This window comes from Colletotrichum phormii (genome assembly GCF_030913505.1).
Source record: "Colletotrichum phormii strain CBS 102054 chromosome Unknown BDP81scaffold_9, whole genome shotgun sequence".
In the NCBI taxonomy this organism is placed as follows: Eukaryota; Fungi; Ascomycota; class Sordariomycetes; order Glomerellales; family Glomerellaceae; genus Colletotrichum; species Colletotrichum phormii.
The window spans coordinates 1,300,942-1,314,645 of record NW_026851451.1 but is presented as its reverse complement, the minus strand read 5'-3'; the positions used below and the strand labels follow the sequence as shown (position 1 = coordinate 1,314,645).

General features: G+C 52.7%; 3 protein-coding genes across 3 annotated transcripts; all 3 read left to right on the top strand.

The window, feature by feature from the left end:
- Positions 1–607: 607 nt before the first annotated feature.
- BDP81DRAFT_406203 (uncharacterized protein) lies at positions 608–5,737 on the top strand (the record flags this gene model as incomplete). The annotated part of the gene is made up of 4 exons (XM_060588965.1): positions 608–772; positions 827–1,056; positions 2,487–5,505; positions 5,571–5,737. Exons 1-4 carry the CDS (start codon positions 697–699, stop codon positions 5,735–5,737), a joined length of 3,492 nt encoding a protein of 1,163 aa, XP_060445907.1. The 5' UTR covers positions 608–696.
- Positions 5,738–7,057: 1,320 nt separating this feature from the next.
- On the top strand, positions 7,058–8,434 carry BDP81DRAFT_318654 (phosphatidylserine decarboxylase; the record flags this gene model as incomplete). Its single annotated transcript, XM_060584372.1, has 1 exon — positions 7,058–8,434. The coding sequence occupies one exon, from the start codon at positions 7,058–7,060 to the stop codon at positions 8,432–8,434; it is 1,377 nt and encodes a 458-aa protein (XP_060445906.1).
- Positions 8,435–9,692: 1,258 nt separating this feature from the next.
- Positions 9,693–12,884, top strand: BDP81DRAFT_221961 (uncharacterized protein). The gene is made up of 3 exons (XM_060582809.1): positions 9,693–10,224; positions 10,298–12,616; positions 12,692–12,884. The coding sequence occupies exons 1-3, from the start codon at positions 10,074–10,076 to the stop codon at positions 12,769–12,771; spliced, it is 2,550 nt and encodes an 849-aa protein (XP_060445905.1). The 5' UTR covers positions 9,693–10,073; the 3' UTR covers positions 12,772–12,884.
- The last annotated feature ends 820 nt before the right edge of the window (positions 12,885–13,704 follow it).

The window sequence follows — 13,704 nt, the reverse complement described above, 5'->3', positions numbered from 1 at the left end:
GATTTTCGGGCTGACCAAAGGGGAAACAGGCTAACCCAATAACATCGGTGGTGATGGGAGGAGAGGTGTCAGCATGAGAAGTGATAACTTGATATCAATAATCAGGCTACACCCAACATCCCCGCTGGACGACCATATCTAAAGCCTTCTAATGCAGCGTCCGAGACGATGGCAACATCGTCGCTGCAGGCTTTCCGGGACATATTCAAACGTTGTAATCTGTCCCGATATGACGCCAAGTTACGTCTTTCATTAACACTGCAAAGGTTTGGGTTTCTTATGAACCAAAGTCACCAAGTGAGTCCTTAGATAAGGCGAGCCTACTATTTCCAGACTTGTCAGCTTCTCCTACAGCCTTGCCATCACCCACAACTTTCCCCGTAGAAGTGGCGCAAGCGACATGCAGTCAGCGACCCAGAGCGGAAATAGCCTCGTGGTCGATATTCGCGCGCACACTCCAAAGATATTGCGAGCCAACAATGGAAGGGCTACATTGGGATATGCCTTCTGCACCCTTGTCTTCGGTACGCAGAAGCCTTGGCAACATGCATATAATTGCGGCTTGGCCCCGCCCAGGCTCTCGAAGCAAAATCACTCAACCGAGTGAGCAGGCTACGAGTCGGAGCTACTATGTGAGACGTAGCCACGTCGAGCCACGAGAGTCAGCCTCCAGAATCTGCGTCAGACGGGTCTAGCATGGAACAGCAGTCCTTTTGGGTGGCAGAAGAAGTTCCCGAGGAAGACAGTGTTGTCTTTCAGAGCTACATCAATCGTGAGTTTGCATGAGCTGCTCAAGTTCCCGTCTTAGCTAACTAACATTGATCAGGCTATTCGGGAGAGCCTCAAGGGGAGCATGGGGTGTTTGAACCGAAGAAAGATCAAATCAGCAAATGGTCCGATGCGCCAAACCCAGAATGTTATGCATCCTTTGGGGATGGCGGTGTCACAGCTACCGTCAATGCTTACGGCGACCTGATGCAATTCAGCAGCTTCTTGGGAGTTGGAGATTCCGGAGTCTTTTCCGCAGATCATCGCAACACGGACGATCCGTTCTGGGTGAAAGAAAGAGCCAAGCAGTTACTTGAGATGCAGCGAGATCGACATCGAGTGAACATTACCTACGGCCTACGGATCCCTGTCATCAATCCTGAGCAATGCTGTTTTCTAGGCTATGTCAACGACAGATGGCCGCGTTATGAGGCTGACGACAAACTCAAACTCACCATGCAATGGATGGCCCATGAGAAAACAATCTTGCAGCAATGCCTCGTCACGAACACTGGGCTAGACGAAATAGCCGTGCCAATCCAATTTGCGAGGGGCATGTGTATTCGTGATCTTGAATACTTGGTGTGCCCATTCAATTCAGATGCTACGGATAGATCAGAAGATCAAATTCAAACGCAAGGCCCAAATGGCTATGGGTGGTCCTTGATTCAAATTTTCCAGCACAAAAGCGCGGACGGAGAAGACAAAGGGGGGGAAAGGCAGAATGAAGCAGAACCCTTTCGTCCAAACTCAAGGTCAATGGCAGCCAGCGAAATTGAAACCCAGACCGAGGATTCCATGAGATTGTCAATGGACCCGCAGCGTCCACCACTTCAAACGCCAGCTGCTGTCGCAGTCGTGGTGTCTGTCTTCATCGATGGCAAAGCTGTGCGGTGGGAACCTGGCATCCTCCATAAAGAGGATGAAATGATCAGCGAATTGTTGGTCAAAACGCTGAAGAAGAAAGATTCGGTTGAGATTATCACTGCCTATAAGATGATTCATTTGACTGGATCGAAAGCTGCGTGGAACGATTTCCTAGTTCCTTCAGCCTGGTCAGATGTCAGCAAGCATCTTGCATTATCGTCGTTTATAGCGTTTCGACCCTCAGACTGTGACAAGCTCGTTGGAGCCACTGAAGAAAAGAAACCCGCAGGGCTTTTTGGTCGCAATATAAGATCTGCTTCGTCCACCAAGGACACCCAACCACAAGGAGTACCAACGGACAGCCCAATGGATCACATCGACTTTATCACTCGCCTGAATCTCGAGCACATTCTTTCCACGTGTGTTTTACCAATAGAGAAATCTTCTGTGGATGGAGAAGTAGTGGCAGTTGCTTTAACATGTGGCGATGTATCGGGGCATCTTGTATGTCCTTCAGCAAGTTTGTAAGTCAGCAAGCCTCCTCTTTCCGGCTTTACTTGAGCCTCGAGACAATAAACCCTAATCTTCTTAGCTTCGCATTCTCATTTTTGCTTGAAATAGCAAAGCGTTTGAGTGTCATCGAGACAGCCTATCCTGAGCATGACTACAAGCCGCTACAAAAAAGAATTGATTTGGCCTGCCGTGGCCACATGAAGTGGCTTTTAGACGCCGACTTGACAAAAGATAATGTTTTTGCAGCCAATTACTGGCCTACAGGCCGCACTTTGGACGATGATCACATTGCCAACTCTTTCATATCAAGTAACTCTTTCACTGACACACCATTCCAGCTGATGAAGGCATCTGAGTTTATGAGTGTCTACAAAACTCAAGATGACCATGATTTGGCCCGGCAGGTGATCCGGAGGGTTGCCAAAGCATGGATCAGTACACTTCAGGAGGCTGACAAGCGTACTTCACATGTCTGGCCTCGCGCACAGGACGAGGGGTGCAACAAGTATAGACTCAGTGAACATGTTTGGATATGGAAAGCCTTAAAGGCTATTAAGGATGACAGGCAAAGACCATCCGAAACGCAGAATCTTTCGGATGACAATGAATTGACTCGCAGAGACGCTCCCGAGACCGAAAGCAACGACCGGAATCATATCGATTTGGTTCAGATACACAAAGCTATCAGTGAGGACGAGAAGCTTTTTAAAGACTTCGACTCTGATACCGTCCAACGCGACATCTTGAGGCGGTTCACGGTGGAAAATGAAGTGTCAAAGAAGCGCATGTTGGCAATGACAAGGTCTTCCCGAGAGACGCGTTTCTTGCTCCATGCTAGCGACACAGCCTTATTCTATGGAATAGACTGGGGTTTCATCTTGCCGGTGTTTGACGAGGTATGGAACAATACAATCGAAGCCCAGGTGCACCACAATGAGAACTCGGAGACAGTTTGGGACAACTCGATTCGCTATGCACTCGCAATCATGATGGGAACCAGAAAAATGCAACTTAACAAGAAACCTCCAAAGGAATTGGTCAAATCTGCATTCGGTATTTTGTTCAGTACCACCAGCCCCAACGGGCTCTTTCATGGGCAGCTTGAGGGAACAACCAAAGAGCCATCGCTGTTTACTAGAAAACAGTACCGCGACTTCTATTTCCATGCCAGTTTCGAGATTCCCTACATACTTCTCACACAACGGGGGAGAATAAAGTCGGCACTCAGCGATTTTCCTGATGAGAATCCCGAGTCATCATCTAAACCTGCGGCGGCGAGAACGACACAACAGCAAAACCTGGAGGAGGTCGTAGAGATCTTTACACAGCAACCAAAACGACAATCGCTAGTCGTTGATCGTGAATACAGATCTCCTACAGCACAAGCCCCTGTCACCGAGACAGTCGAAGCACGCGAGCTCTCTACCAACCGCTATCTTGGGGCCAAGTCCAATAGACCCAAGGTCACAGCTATGAAAAAGAGCGTCCCATTCAATAGCCTCATCGACCAGAGCAGTATCGTTGATCTGGAGGAGGAATGGCTCTACAACTATCCTTCATTTTTTGGGGGTAAGGAGTGTACTCCCTCTGAATTTCAAGACGAAGCGCTCAATTTATCCGCAACCACGGAGAGCAACAATGGAGGCATAGTTATCAACAGAGCCGCCGAAGTCTTCATCAGGGAATACGAGCACAGGAATATGATTTCAGACCCTACAGGGGCCTTGGATTCACATCACCCAATGTTCAATAATTCGGACATCAGGGGGTGGGTAGTGAACATTCAGAAGCAAAAGCATCTCAGCAAGCAGCAGAGAGCATCCAGGGACAATGTTGAAGAGACCCAGGATCATGCTAAACTTTTCGACAAGTTGTCAAAGACTCGGAAAGCTGAAGAAGCCAAGAAAAGGTTCATTTGGTTACAACAAGCGCGCGGCAAAAGTGCTCTTATATGCTACGTCAATAGTCCAGCAAACGAACAGCCTGCGATGTCTCGTTTCTTCGACTCGCATTCTCACTACGACAATCAGTTCCTCGAAGAAACAACAATGGTACTCAACGTCTGGAACAGTGAATTGCATCTGAGCTTTTATCGGCTGATTGATAAGGATTACAAGCCGCACTGGGGAATACCGTCCTTGAAGGGTACAGAGCTCCCAGGCAACGCCAAATGGAAGCTCGCGCAAGCCTCAATGGGGTTTCGCTTTTCTGGTGATTTCTTCGACCGATATTGGACTTGTTACATGATTGAATATATACCGGGCTACGGGGTGCGGGAAGGCGAGCGTGGTAAATTACCATGGAAAGAAGAAGGCTGGAGGCAAAGGAAAGTACTCGAGCTGCTCCTTTTTGACAGAATTCTGAAGCAGATCATACGAAGCACTGAAGACATCTTTGAAATGGTCAAAGATGAGCTAGGCGACAAACGCGGCGTCATCTCATTCTCGGCCCTCAACAGTGTTGAGTACCTTTCATCCAGCACTAAGTGGCAGGTCTACCAGCAGATACTTCAGATGATAGAAGAAGAGCTCTTCGACGTGCTATCGACAGTCTCTAAGTGGGAGACGCGTGAGAAAGATAGAGGACAAGAGCGACCACGCTGGACGCGCAACGACGAACGGAAGTACCGCGGCTCCATCGGAAAGCTGCAAGCGACGACGAGCCGCCGTATCAGAGATTTGCAGAAACAACGCAGCGACATCCGGTCGCTCAAGGAGCAAATCATCCGTGAGCAGCAACAGAGCCGCGACAACGTCTCGGTCATTGACGCAGAGAACGTGAGACTCTTCACCTATGTGACTGTTGTCTTTTTGCCTCTCGGCTTCGCGGCCAGCATATTCAGCATGAGCGAAACGCCGCCAGGCGACGTTTTGAAGCCCATGGCCGTATGCTCCGCCGTCGCGCTTGCACTTACCTTTGTGGCGCTGGGGAATGCGAAGAAAGTCTCGACGGCGATAAACAACTACTCTCATGAGAAGATGAACAGCAGCTCACTGGGCCCCGGACGCGAGATGCAGGACAGTGAGGGGCGAGTGTTGGCCATACCTCAACGAGAAGAGGCTCAGGCCGGGATGTCTGAAAAGAACCAAAGACGTGGTGGTTTTGGTACAAGCCATCAAATCAACCATAAAACCAGCTTTTCGGAGCACCTATGGTTCTGGATGAAGTACGTTCTCATTGACCTTCCTGCTCGAAGAGTCCTCGTGGCCTATCTGGACTTGAAGCCCCCAATGCGTACCGACTGGATCATGTACGTTCACGTAGGTATTGGCGCCATTGTTTTGCCGATGGTTCTCGTCACTTGGATATTTCGATGCGTTTTATACAACGCCACTGATCTGTTCCAGCTTGCTTGGGGTAAGCTTTCCATCTGATTGAGGTCAGATCTTCCGCACGAGTTCCCTGAAGCTGACACCCCAAAGGACTGGTGAAGATTTCCGTCAAACCAGGCCCGCCAGATAAGTACAAAGACCTGGAATCCTATATGGACAGGTGGGAAAATCCTAAGAATGTACGACCACTCAGAGAAAAGGTCATGGACGTGAGTAAACCGGAAGTCGAGCCAAGCATAGACGAAGCGGTAACGTGATAGCGGCCAGTTTATGAGGGATTTTTGGGTCTGGCAGAGTTAGACAACGTGGCATGTCTCGTTGGTATTGAGTATACTGTCATTATCCTAATTCCTTAGTACTGTAGCCACAAATGGTCATCGATTCAAGGGCTGAAGAGGTAGGAAAGGTTGTATCGAGGACACGCCGTAGAGCGGCGCTGATAGCCAGTCTTACTCTCCGTGGCATTGACGAAAGAACGACGTACTCCACGTAACATGCCTTTCAACAACAGTATGTGGCTTTAGGGCTCGTGAGCATATAGCAAGTGAGCTCTACGCCCATCAAGTCCCGTCCCCAATATCTTAGGCGAGTCTTGGTTTCTCAGCTGCGGCCAGAGGAGTAGCAGTGATCGGCCGTCCAAATTCTTACCTCCACTCTAAACCATTGGCTTTAACTTTCAGCTTCATCGCGCCAAGAAAGCAGATAATCCGATCAGGACTGTTTCCATCTCCTTATGGTTATATCTTTCGACGGTGCGGTGAAGCCAACTGAGGGGAGTCGTGGTAAAGTTCATGTAAAAGTGAAACCTGCATCTAAATATCTCACCGTTTACAAGATTGGGAAAATACCAGGACCAATTAGTCCAATATCCACCACTGTCCAAACCTATGACACGCCGTAGTAGACCGCGACACTTGCTGCGCCGGCATTGCTTTCCGTCCCGACTTACATAACAATTTGACAGAATCGGTTGACATCTGCACCAACCCGCGGGTTCTACATCGCTCGAGGAGAATAAGGCGTAACCCTCTCGCTGTAAGGAGACGCAAGAAACGAACGTCTTGCAGATCACAAAAGATCACCATCATACCATACCGAATACACCTCGACATCCCCACCAAGCTGAACAGACACGAACATCTTGTATCCCAATCTGGCATCATCCAAGTTACGCGTCAAGGAACGGGAGTAACGAGACACCTGCGCGGGGTGCCGTTGATCAACAGGAGGGGAAGTGAGACAGCAGGAGCCAACTCTCCCGCTCCCGAAAGTAGGTCTCAGGTCCTCCGGCAGCGGTACGGCAACGGGCCGTGACTAGTGCCCGTTCCCTGCTTCCTTCCCCGTTGACGTTGACGTTGACAGCTCTTGGCCTCCAATTTGTACGTCTTGAAGATCGTAGGGGAGGAGCGGTCTGGCTTGTCTATTAGATGAGCCTGATATCCTCTGGCAAAGATGAATAGAGTCAGACCCTTCTTGACCATCAAGCTTTAGATTCCAACTTCAAGAAACAAGCAAAGACATTTTCACCACACTTACACCTTCACTCTTCCCCAGTTTCCAGCAAAACATCACTCATGATGCCTGGTCTTCCCACCGCCACAGATGAGGAAGTCGGCTTCCAGCCGATCCCATCAAACCCCTACCTCACGAAGCCGCCATCTGCTCCAGGCTCATTTCCCAAAGGCAAGTCGTCATGGGGTTCCTTCATGCCCCCCAACACCTACGAGCCCATCGTAGACGAGGGAATCATCCACTTCAACCCCGTCATCATCCTCTTCATGTCCCTCATCCCAAAGGACGACCTGACCAAGGCTGTTCAATCGGCGTTGAGAAAAATTCCAGACTTTATGAAGAACATGGGCATCAGTGACGCGGACACGTTCTACAAGTTTGCCAACGACATGCTTAAGTGGACGCCCACCGAGAACGTCCAGGCCAAGGATGTGTACGACATCCTGTGCCTGTTCTACTTCATCCTCGACCAGGAGCCGCTGTTGGGCAAGCAGACACTTGTCCACCCGAGCTCGGTAGGACTGCCCCTGACCCCGCTCTCCAGCTGGATCGTGGTGTTTGCGCAGCTCATCGGGCTCTTCATGGACACGACCGCGTCCCTCAACGAGACGACGTTCCAGACGTTTGTCGACTCGCCAAAGTACATGATCAAGGAGGAGGCGCTCATCCCCGAGGGCGGCTTCCGCACCTTCAACGATTTCTTCTCTCGCCACCTCAAGCCGGGTGTGAGGCCCATCGCGGACAAGGACGATGATAGGGTCATTACTTACCCGGCGGACTGCACCTACGACAACTCGCTTCACAACCAGAGCATCGTCAATGTTCAGGATACGGGCATCATCGAGATCAAGGGACTCCCCTGGACCATCGGTGCCCTGCTTCAAGGTAGCGGGTACGCAGACTGCTTCCACGGTGGTGTCTGGATGCACGCCTTCCTCAACACGTTCAACTACCACCGGCAGCACGCGCCCGTCTCCGGGACGGTCATCGAGGCCAAGAACATCCAGGGCGCAGCGTACCTTGAAGTGGACCAACAGTGTCGTCCGATCCGCAAGCTCTTCGTGACAGACGAGGACATTAAGAAGGACCCCGCCTGCCGGCCCGAGGCGCCCGACTCCCCGGGATACCAATTCCTCCAGACGAGGGGCCTGGTAGTCATTGACAACCCGGTGCTCGGCAAGGTGGCCGTGCTGCCGATTGGCATGGCCATGGTCTCGTCGGTCAAGCTATCGGTCCGCGTGGGAGATAAGCTGAAGAAGGGCGACGAGATCTCGACGTTCTTGTTTGGCGGGTCGGACATTATCTGCGTGTTTGAGCCGCGTGCCAAGTTGACGCCTGAGCACTTTGTGCCGTCGGCGAAGGACGACTACTCGAGGTACGGGAGTGTGTTGGCGAGGGCGCCCGGGCAGGGCTCGAATGGGACTTCGAACGGGCACCACTGATTTGGTTATTTCACGCTCATGTCTGTACGGGTACTCGTATGCTATAGCGCCGAATGGTGATATCTGAAGTCTGATTTCTGTTGAGAGAGTGAATGACTCTTGCCCTTCTGCATTCGCCGTGTTTCCGGAATGTCCTTTGCAAGACGGCGGGGTTCTCAAAGTGTCCTTGACTCCGAGAATCACACAAACATTGTTCGTGCCTAAGAGTGGATTTCTTTGCCTGGCAAACCGGCCCAGAGGCCTCCACAGCTCGAGGTGGCGGCAACGGCGAGCCTCATGATTTCAGAGTCGCGGTCTGTTCTTGAAACAAACTCAGCTCGGCGGAGACCAGACGGGAGGACGAAGGCGGAAGACCTTGGAAAGACGCAAGGCGAAGAAGCGGACCGGCCCGTATAAGATGGAGAAAAGTGCATTCAGGGCAAATCGATCAAAAGGCGGTGACTATGTTTACCAAGGCATGCATGGAAAAGGGGAAAAGTGATGCTACGTGGTGTAGGTTTGCGGCTCTCGTATTCAGGGGTAAGTAAATGCGGAATGTCAGCCTCAATGGAGGGAAACGGAAGGAAGGGTGAAAAAATAGAAGGATGCTTATTGAATGGCTGGGAAAACGGAGTCGGGCGAAGGTGTGTGAGGTTGGGTGACGTTGCAAAGCCACTTGCGCTTGTGCAGCTTGACGTGTCCGACGGTGGGACATCCGACAGCGCTTTGATGTTGAAGCATCCAGGCTCAGGCTGCATCTTGTTTGCTGGTCGATGGTTCCGTTAAGATGCAGCTTCCTTTCGGGTACAGATGACTCATTGCTACATCCGAGACCTTTTCTCTTTTTGCTGTCTTCTTTCCTCGCCGTTTCATATCATGTATTGAGGGAATCACCATCATTGACAACTTAAGAAAAAGAAGGCAGGAATGTACGAATGAAGGTACGGGGTAGTCGCGCCTGCCAGGTTCATCCAAAAATTAATTAACCCCCAGCCACCTGTTTACGCGATTCTATGGAGACCTCAGCTAATTGAGTGGATTCCATCACGTGCGATAAGAGCTTCAGCCTATCGATAAGCTGCTGACCGTCGCTGCGCCAGGGGGTGTGGCGCCAAGAAGGAACCCGTTACCCCGCGCAACCACGTCTGCAAGTCTGCCCTTCTGCAAGGACCGTCTTTCGCTGACACTTGGAACTGGAACCCGGTTGCTTGCTGCCGCCGCTGGCTGCTGGGTGGCGAGCTCACAGACTGGCCAACCCACTCTCACTCCCGCCCATCTTTCTCTTTTTTCTCGGGACTGCCTGCCTTACCTTACCTTAGTCTCTCTTCACTAAAGATAGTACCTCGAGGTTTATCTTGAGAGATTTCATTGTTCTCCTTCACTTTTTTTTTTCGGAGTTGAAGCAGAAGAATAATCGTTTTCTTTTGCTTCACACTTTCACCAACACCGAGAAATCACCCCCACTTACCTCCGGACGTCTCACCGACCGGCTCATAGGGACCCTCCCAACCCCCCCTCCAAGACAAACACATTCCTCGGGGGTCCCTTTCTTTCGAGTCGAGTCTCCCACGATAGAGACACCAAACGCAATCAGACAATCCCGCATTCCTCAGATCTACCGGCACCGAACTGAAGGACCGCTTTGCCCGTCGTCGCCATCATGGCGCCGGCAGATGGGTACTCGGCGCCGGGCGTCGCTTCCTACGACTCCAACACCATGACGGTCGGCGATGGCACATGGGACTTTAGCAAGAATACCTTCCTGTTGCCCAACCTCGTCGGCCTCAATTTCGAGACGATGCAGTACAATGGTGAGCCTACTTTGATCTTGAATACAGCGTTTCCGATGTGGCAGCTGCCTGACTAACACGCGACAACCCACAGGCATGGGCAATCGCTTCTCGACCGTCGCCCAGTACCATACTCTCATTCTCGCCCACGGTGTCATGGCCGCCATCATCTTCCTCCTCATCGTACCATTATCCGTCTTCACAGCCCGCTTCTACACGGCGAAACCGGGGTACGCGATACCCTATCATGCCCAACTCAATATCCTCGCGGCCCTTATGCTCGTCGCCGTCTTCGTACTGGGCTGGTTCGCCGTTGGGCCCGAACGAAGCTGGACCAACCCCCACCACGCAATCGGCCTGGCCATCTTTATCATGTTCCTCCTCCAAATCATCGGCGGCCGGCTTGTGAGACATATCAGGGGACGTTCGCTCCGCAAAATGTTCCACCGTTGGAGCGGTCGACTCATTGCGCTCCTCGGCATCATTCAGGTCCCGCTCGGTCTGACCCTTTACGGCTCGCCCAAGTGGACCTTCATCATCTTCTCCCTCTGGCTAGCTTTCTTGCTGCTCGTCTATTTCATCCTGAGCTATCGCGCCGAAGGTGCAGACCACCACCGTGGCCGTGAGACCTACATTAGCGGAGGCCGCTCTGAGGGCCCAAGCGGCATCACCGAGTCGGAGTACTACAGCGACGTCTACACCGAGAAACCCAAAAAGGACCGGAAATGGCTGGCGCCTCTCGCGGCGGGCGCGACCATCGCCGCTCTGTTCAGTCGCAAGAAGCACAAGGAGAAGGAGAAGGAGAAGGAGCTCAGCCGGGAACGATCGCGATCAAGGAGCCGCAGCCGTGGACCGGAGGTTATCGGTTCACGACGTGGATCCGCCAGCTATCTCACGCCCAGAAGGGGCTCGGGCACATACCTCGAAGACGAAAAGCTCACCGAAGTTGATTCTCGCAGGGACGACAAGAAGTCGGGAGGTTTGCTGTCTAAGCTGGCCGGCATTGGCGCTGTCCTGGGCGCTGGCAAGCTCGTGTCGAATCTGATGAAGCGCAAGGAAAAGCGGACCTATGACGAAGAGTACTCCGCCGTTTCGGTAGAGACCCCGAGACGTCGCCCGAGTCGAAGCTATCCCGCTACGAGTGAGTATACTGATTACACGGACTGGACCGAGGACACCCCGCCACCAAGACGTGGACCCCGCGATGGCCCAATCTTGCCATCGCCTGGAGGACCGACAGCGGCAGCTGCGGCCCTAAGCGCTGCCGAACCGAGAACCAATCGTCCACCGCACGCCAGAACCCGGTCACAGTACAGCTACGAGGACTCGGAATACTCATCGTACGTCAGCCCGTCTAGACGGCATGAGGGCCCACAAGCTGGCGCCGCCAGTGGGGCCGGAAAGGGCATCCTTGCTGGCCTTGGCCTAGGATGGTTCGCCAAGAAGATGGCCGACCGAAAGGCGAAGCGCGCCGAGGAGCAGAGAATCCGCGAAGAGGAGGATATGAGATCTGGTATCACAGGGTCGAGGTACACGGGAGACGGCTTCAACTCTCCCTCCCGCGACCGGAGAGGCTCCCGTCGCATGAGCGGGCGTCGGCCGCGACCTCCCATGTCTGCTTTGAGCACCGAAATCACACAAATGACCGAATCCTCCGAACTGGAACCTCGACCTCCGGGCACCGGCTACGGAGGCCCACCGATGCCACCCCTCTCCGCCGGTCCCCCACCCCCTCCAGGAGGACCAGGAATCTACCCTGTCGGCGACCACTCCCGCACAACCTTCTCTAGACACGAAGTCGTCGAATCGGGCATCAGCATGCCCTCGATGCCCCCCGACCCAGCAGGTGTCCTCCACCGCGAATCCGAAACCGACGTCTACGGCTCGCCCGGCGGCCGGCCCCGACGCCGAGACTCTTCCAAGCGCAGGCGCGATGGGGAAGAAGCCGCCGCTGCCGCCGTCGCATCAGCGAGCGTTCTCGCCGCCGAAGAGCACGCCCGTCGCCACCGCGCCCAGTCCGAGCGCTCGCAACCTGTGAGCGTCAAGGTCCGTGTCCACGACGACAAGGACAGGAACGTCACGCTGCGGAGGCTTACGGAGGAAGAAGCCGCCGCTAGCAGGCGCGGGGACAGGCGGAGGCGCGCCGGGTCTGTGAGCAGTCTTTACGGAAGCGAAGTCGGCAGTGGACGACGGTACCGCCGGGACTCAAGTCAGAGGAGGGCAGAATCAGCGGCAGAACGACTGGCAGAAACAGGAGGAAGAGAAGGCAGCCTCCCACCGCCGAACCCTGCTTTCGCCGCAGGACGACAACCAAAGGACTCGGCATACTACTCTGGCGGCCCGCCGCCGCCGCCACCGGGCGTGATGATGGGCGATGGAAACATCTCGAGCATAGGCAGCGAGAATACCCACGGTACATGGAGCCAATTGAGCCCCTCGCCCAGTGCGGCAGACGTTCTGAAGACTAACCCCGTCGAAACCGCAGCAGCCGATAATCGTCGTAGACGCAGGCAGGAGCGTAGACGGAGCAGTGCAAGTCGCCCCACGGGCGCCGATATGTTTGATTAAAGTTGCCTCTGGCGTAGAGGTAGAAAAAGAGTCTTTTTTAGAAAACCCTGCCGCAACCGCACCCGCAAACGACGAACAGTTCTTACATGACGATAATCGCCCCGTACATTATCTTCTCTTTTACGACCGAGACGACGTCAATATTGAACCCTTCTTTTCTTTTTCTACCGAGCATAATAGGGTTCGGTAAGTATCATCTGATTGCGGAACAGCAAGCAAGCAAAGCTATGAGGACGAAAGAGGGGAGAAGAAACACGAAATGAGAAAGAATGCATTGGGTCGGGGGAGGCTCCAGTCTGAACCCCCGAAAGGAGTTATACAATTTTGATTTTGTGGCATGAATTGGTCGGGGGCAATTTTCCCACGCCGTATGGGTTGCCGTTTACAAATGTATGGAGGGCGGACAAGTAGCAACCCTTCGAACTGAGATGATTGTACGAAAAGAATAACGCAAAGGTGGTGGTTACGGTAGTTGTGGGTATAATTGGAAAAAAAGAATTCCTTCATCAATGTTTGATATCTCCATGTGACTTCATGTAAACAAATATCCCGACCTCACTGATTGTTCATGATGATCGCTGCATTCGGAATGTCATTGTGTCGGCTGCGTGCCGTTATCATTCTAAGCAGCCAAAGCTGCTTCTTATGTATCGTGGTCTACAGCCTCATGACCGTCCTCCTCTCGCATTCTAGAAGTGGTGGTGAAGGACAAAGGAAAAGCGCCCCTCCATGCCTTCCCTTTCATCTCATCGCTGTTGCTTCCCTTGATGCGCTCCTCAACTAATCCAAAAAGACATCCTGAGTCAAAAATCATAAGTGGAAAGTGAAAAAAAAGAAAAAAAGGGCGTGGCAGAACCTTTTCCGCCTCGGTGGTCATTTCATATGCCCAAACTCCTTGCATGTTTCCCAAGTCCGATCCAATTGCAAAGGGAA

Excerpts from the sequence above, each read along its gene's own strand:
- BDP81DRAFT_221961 (XM_060582809.1), top strand. The coding sequence starts at position 10,074 with ATGGCGCCGGCAGATGGGTACTCGGCGCCGGGCGTCGCTTCCTACGAC. Across the intron at positions 10,225-10,297 it reads CGAGACGATGCAGTACAATG|GCATGGGCAATCGCTTCTCG; the intron begins GTGAGCCTACTT and ends GACAACCCACAG. Across the intron at positions 12,617-12,691 it reads AGGCAGCGAGAATACCCACG|CCGATAATCGTCGTAGACGC; the intron begins GTACATGGAGCC and ends AAACCGCAGCAG.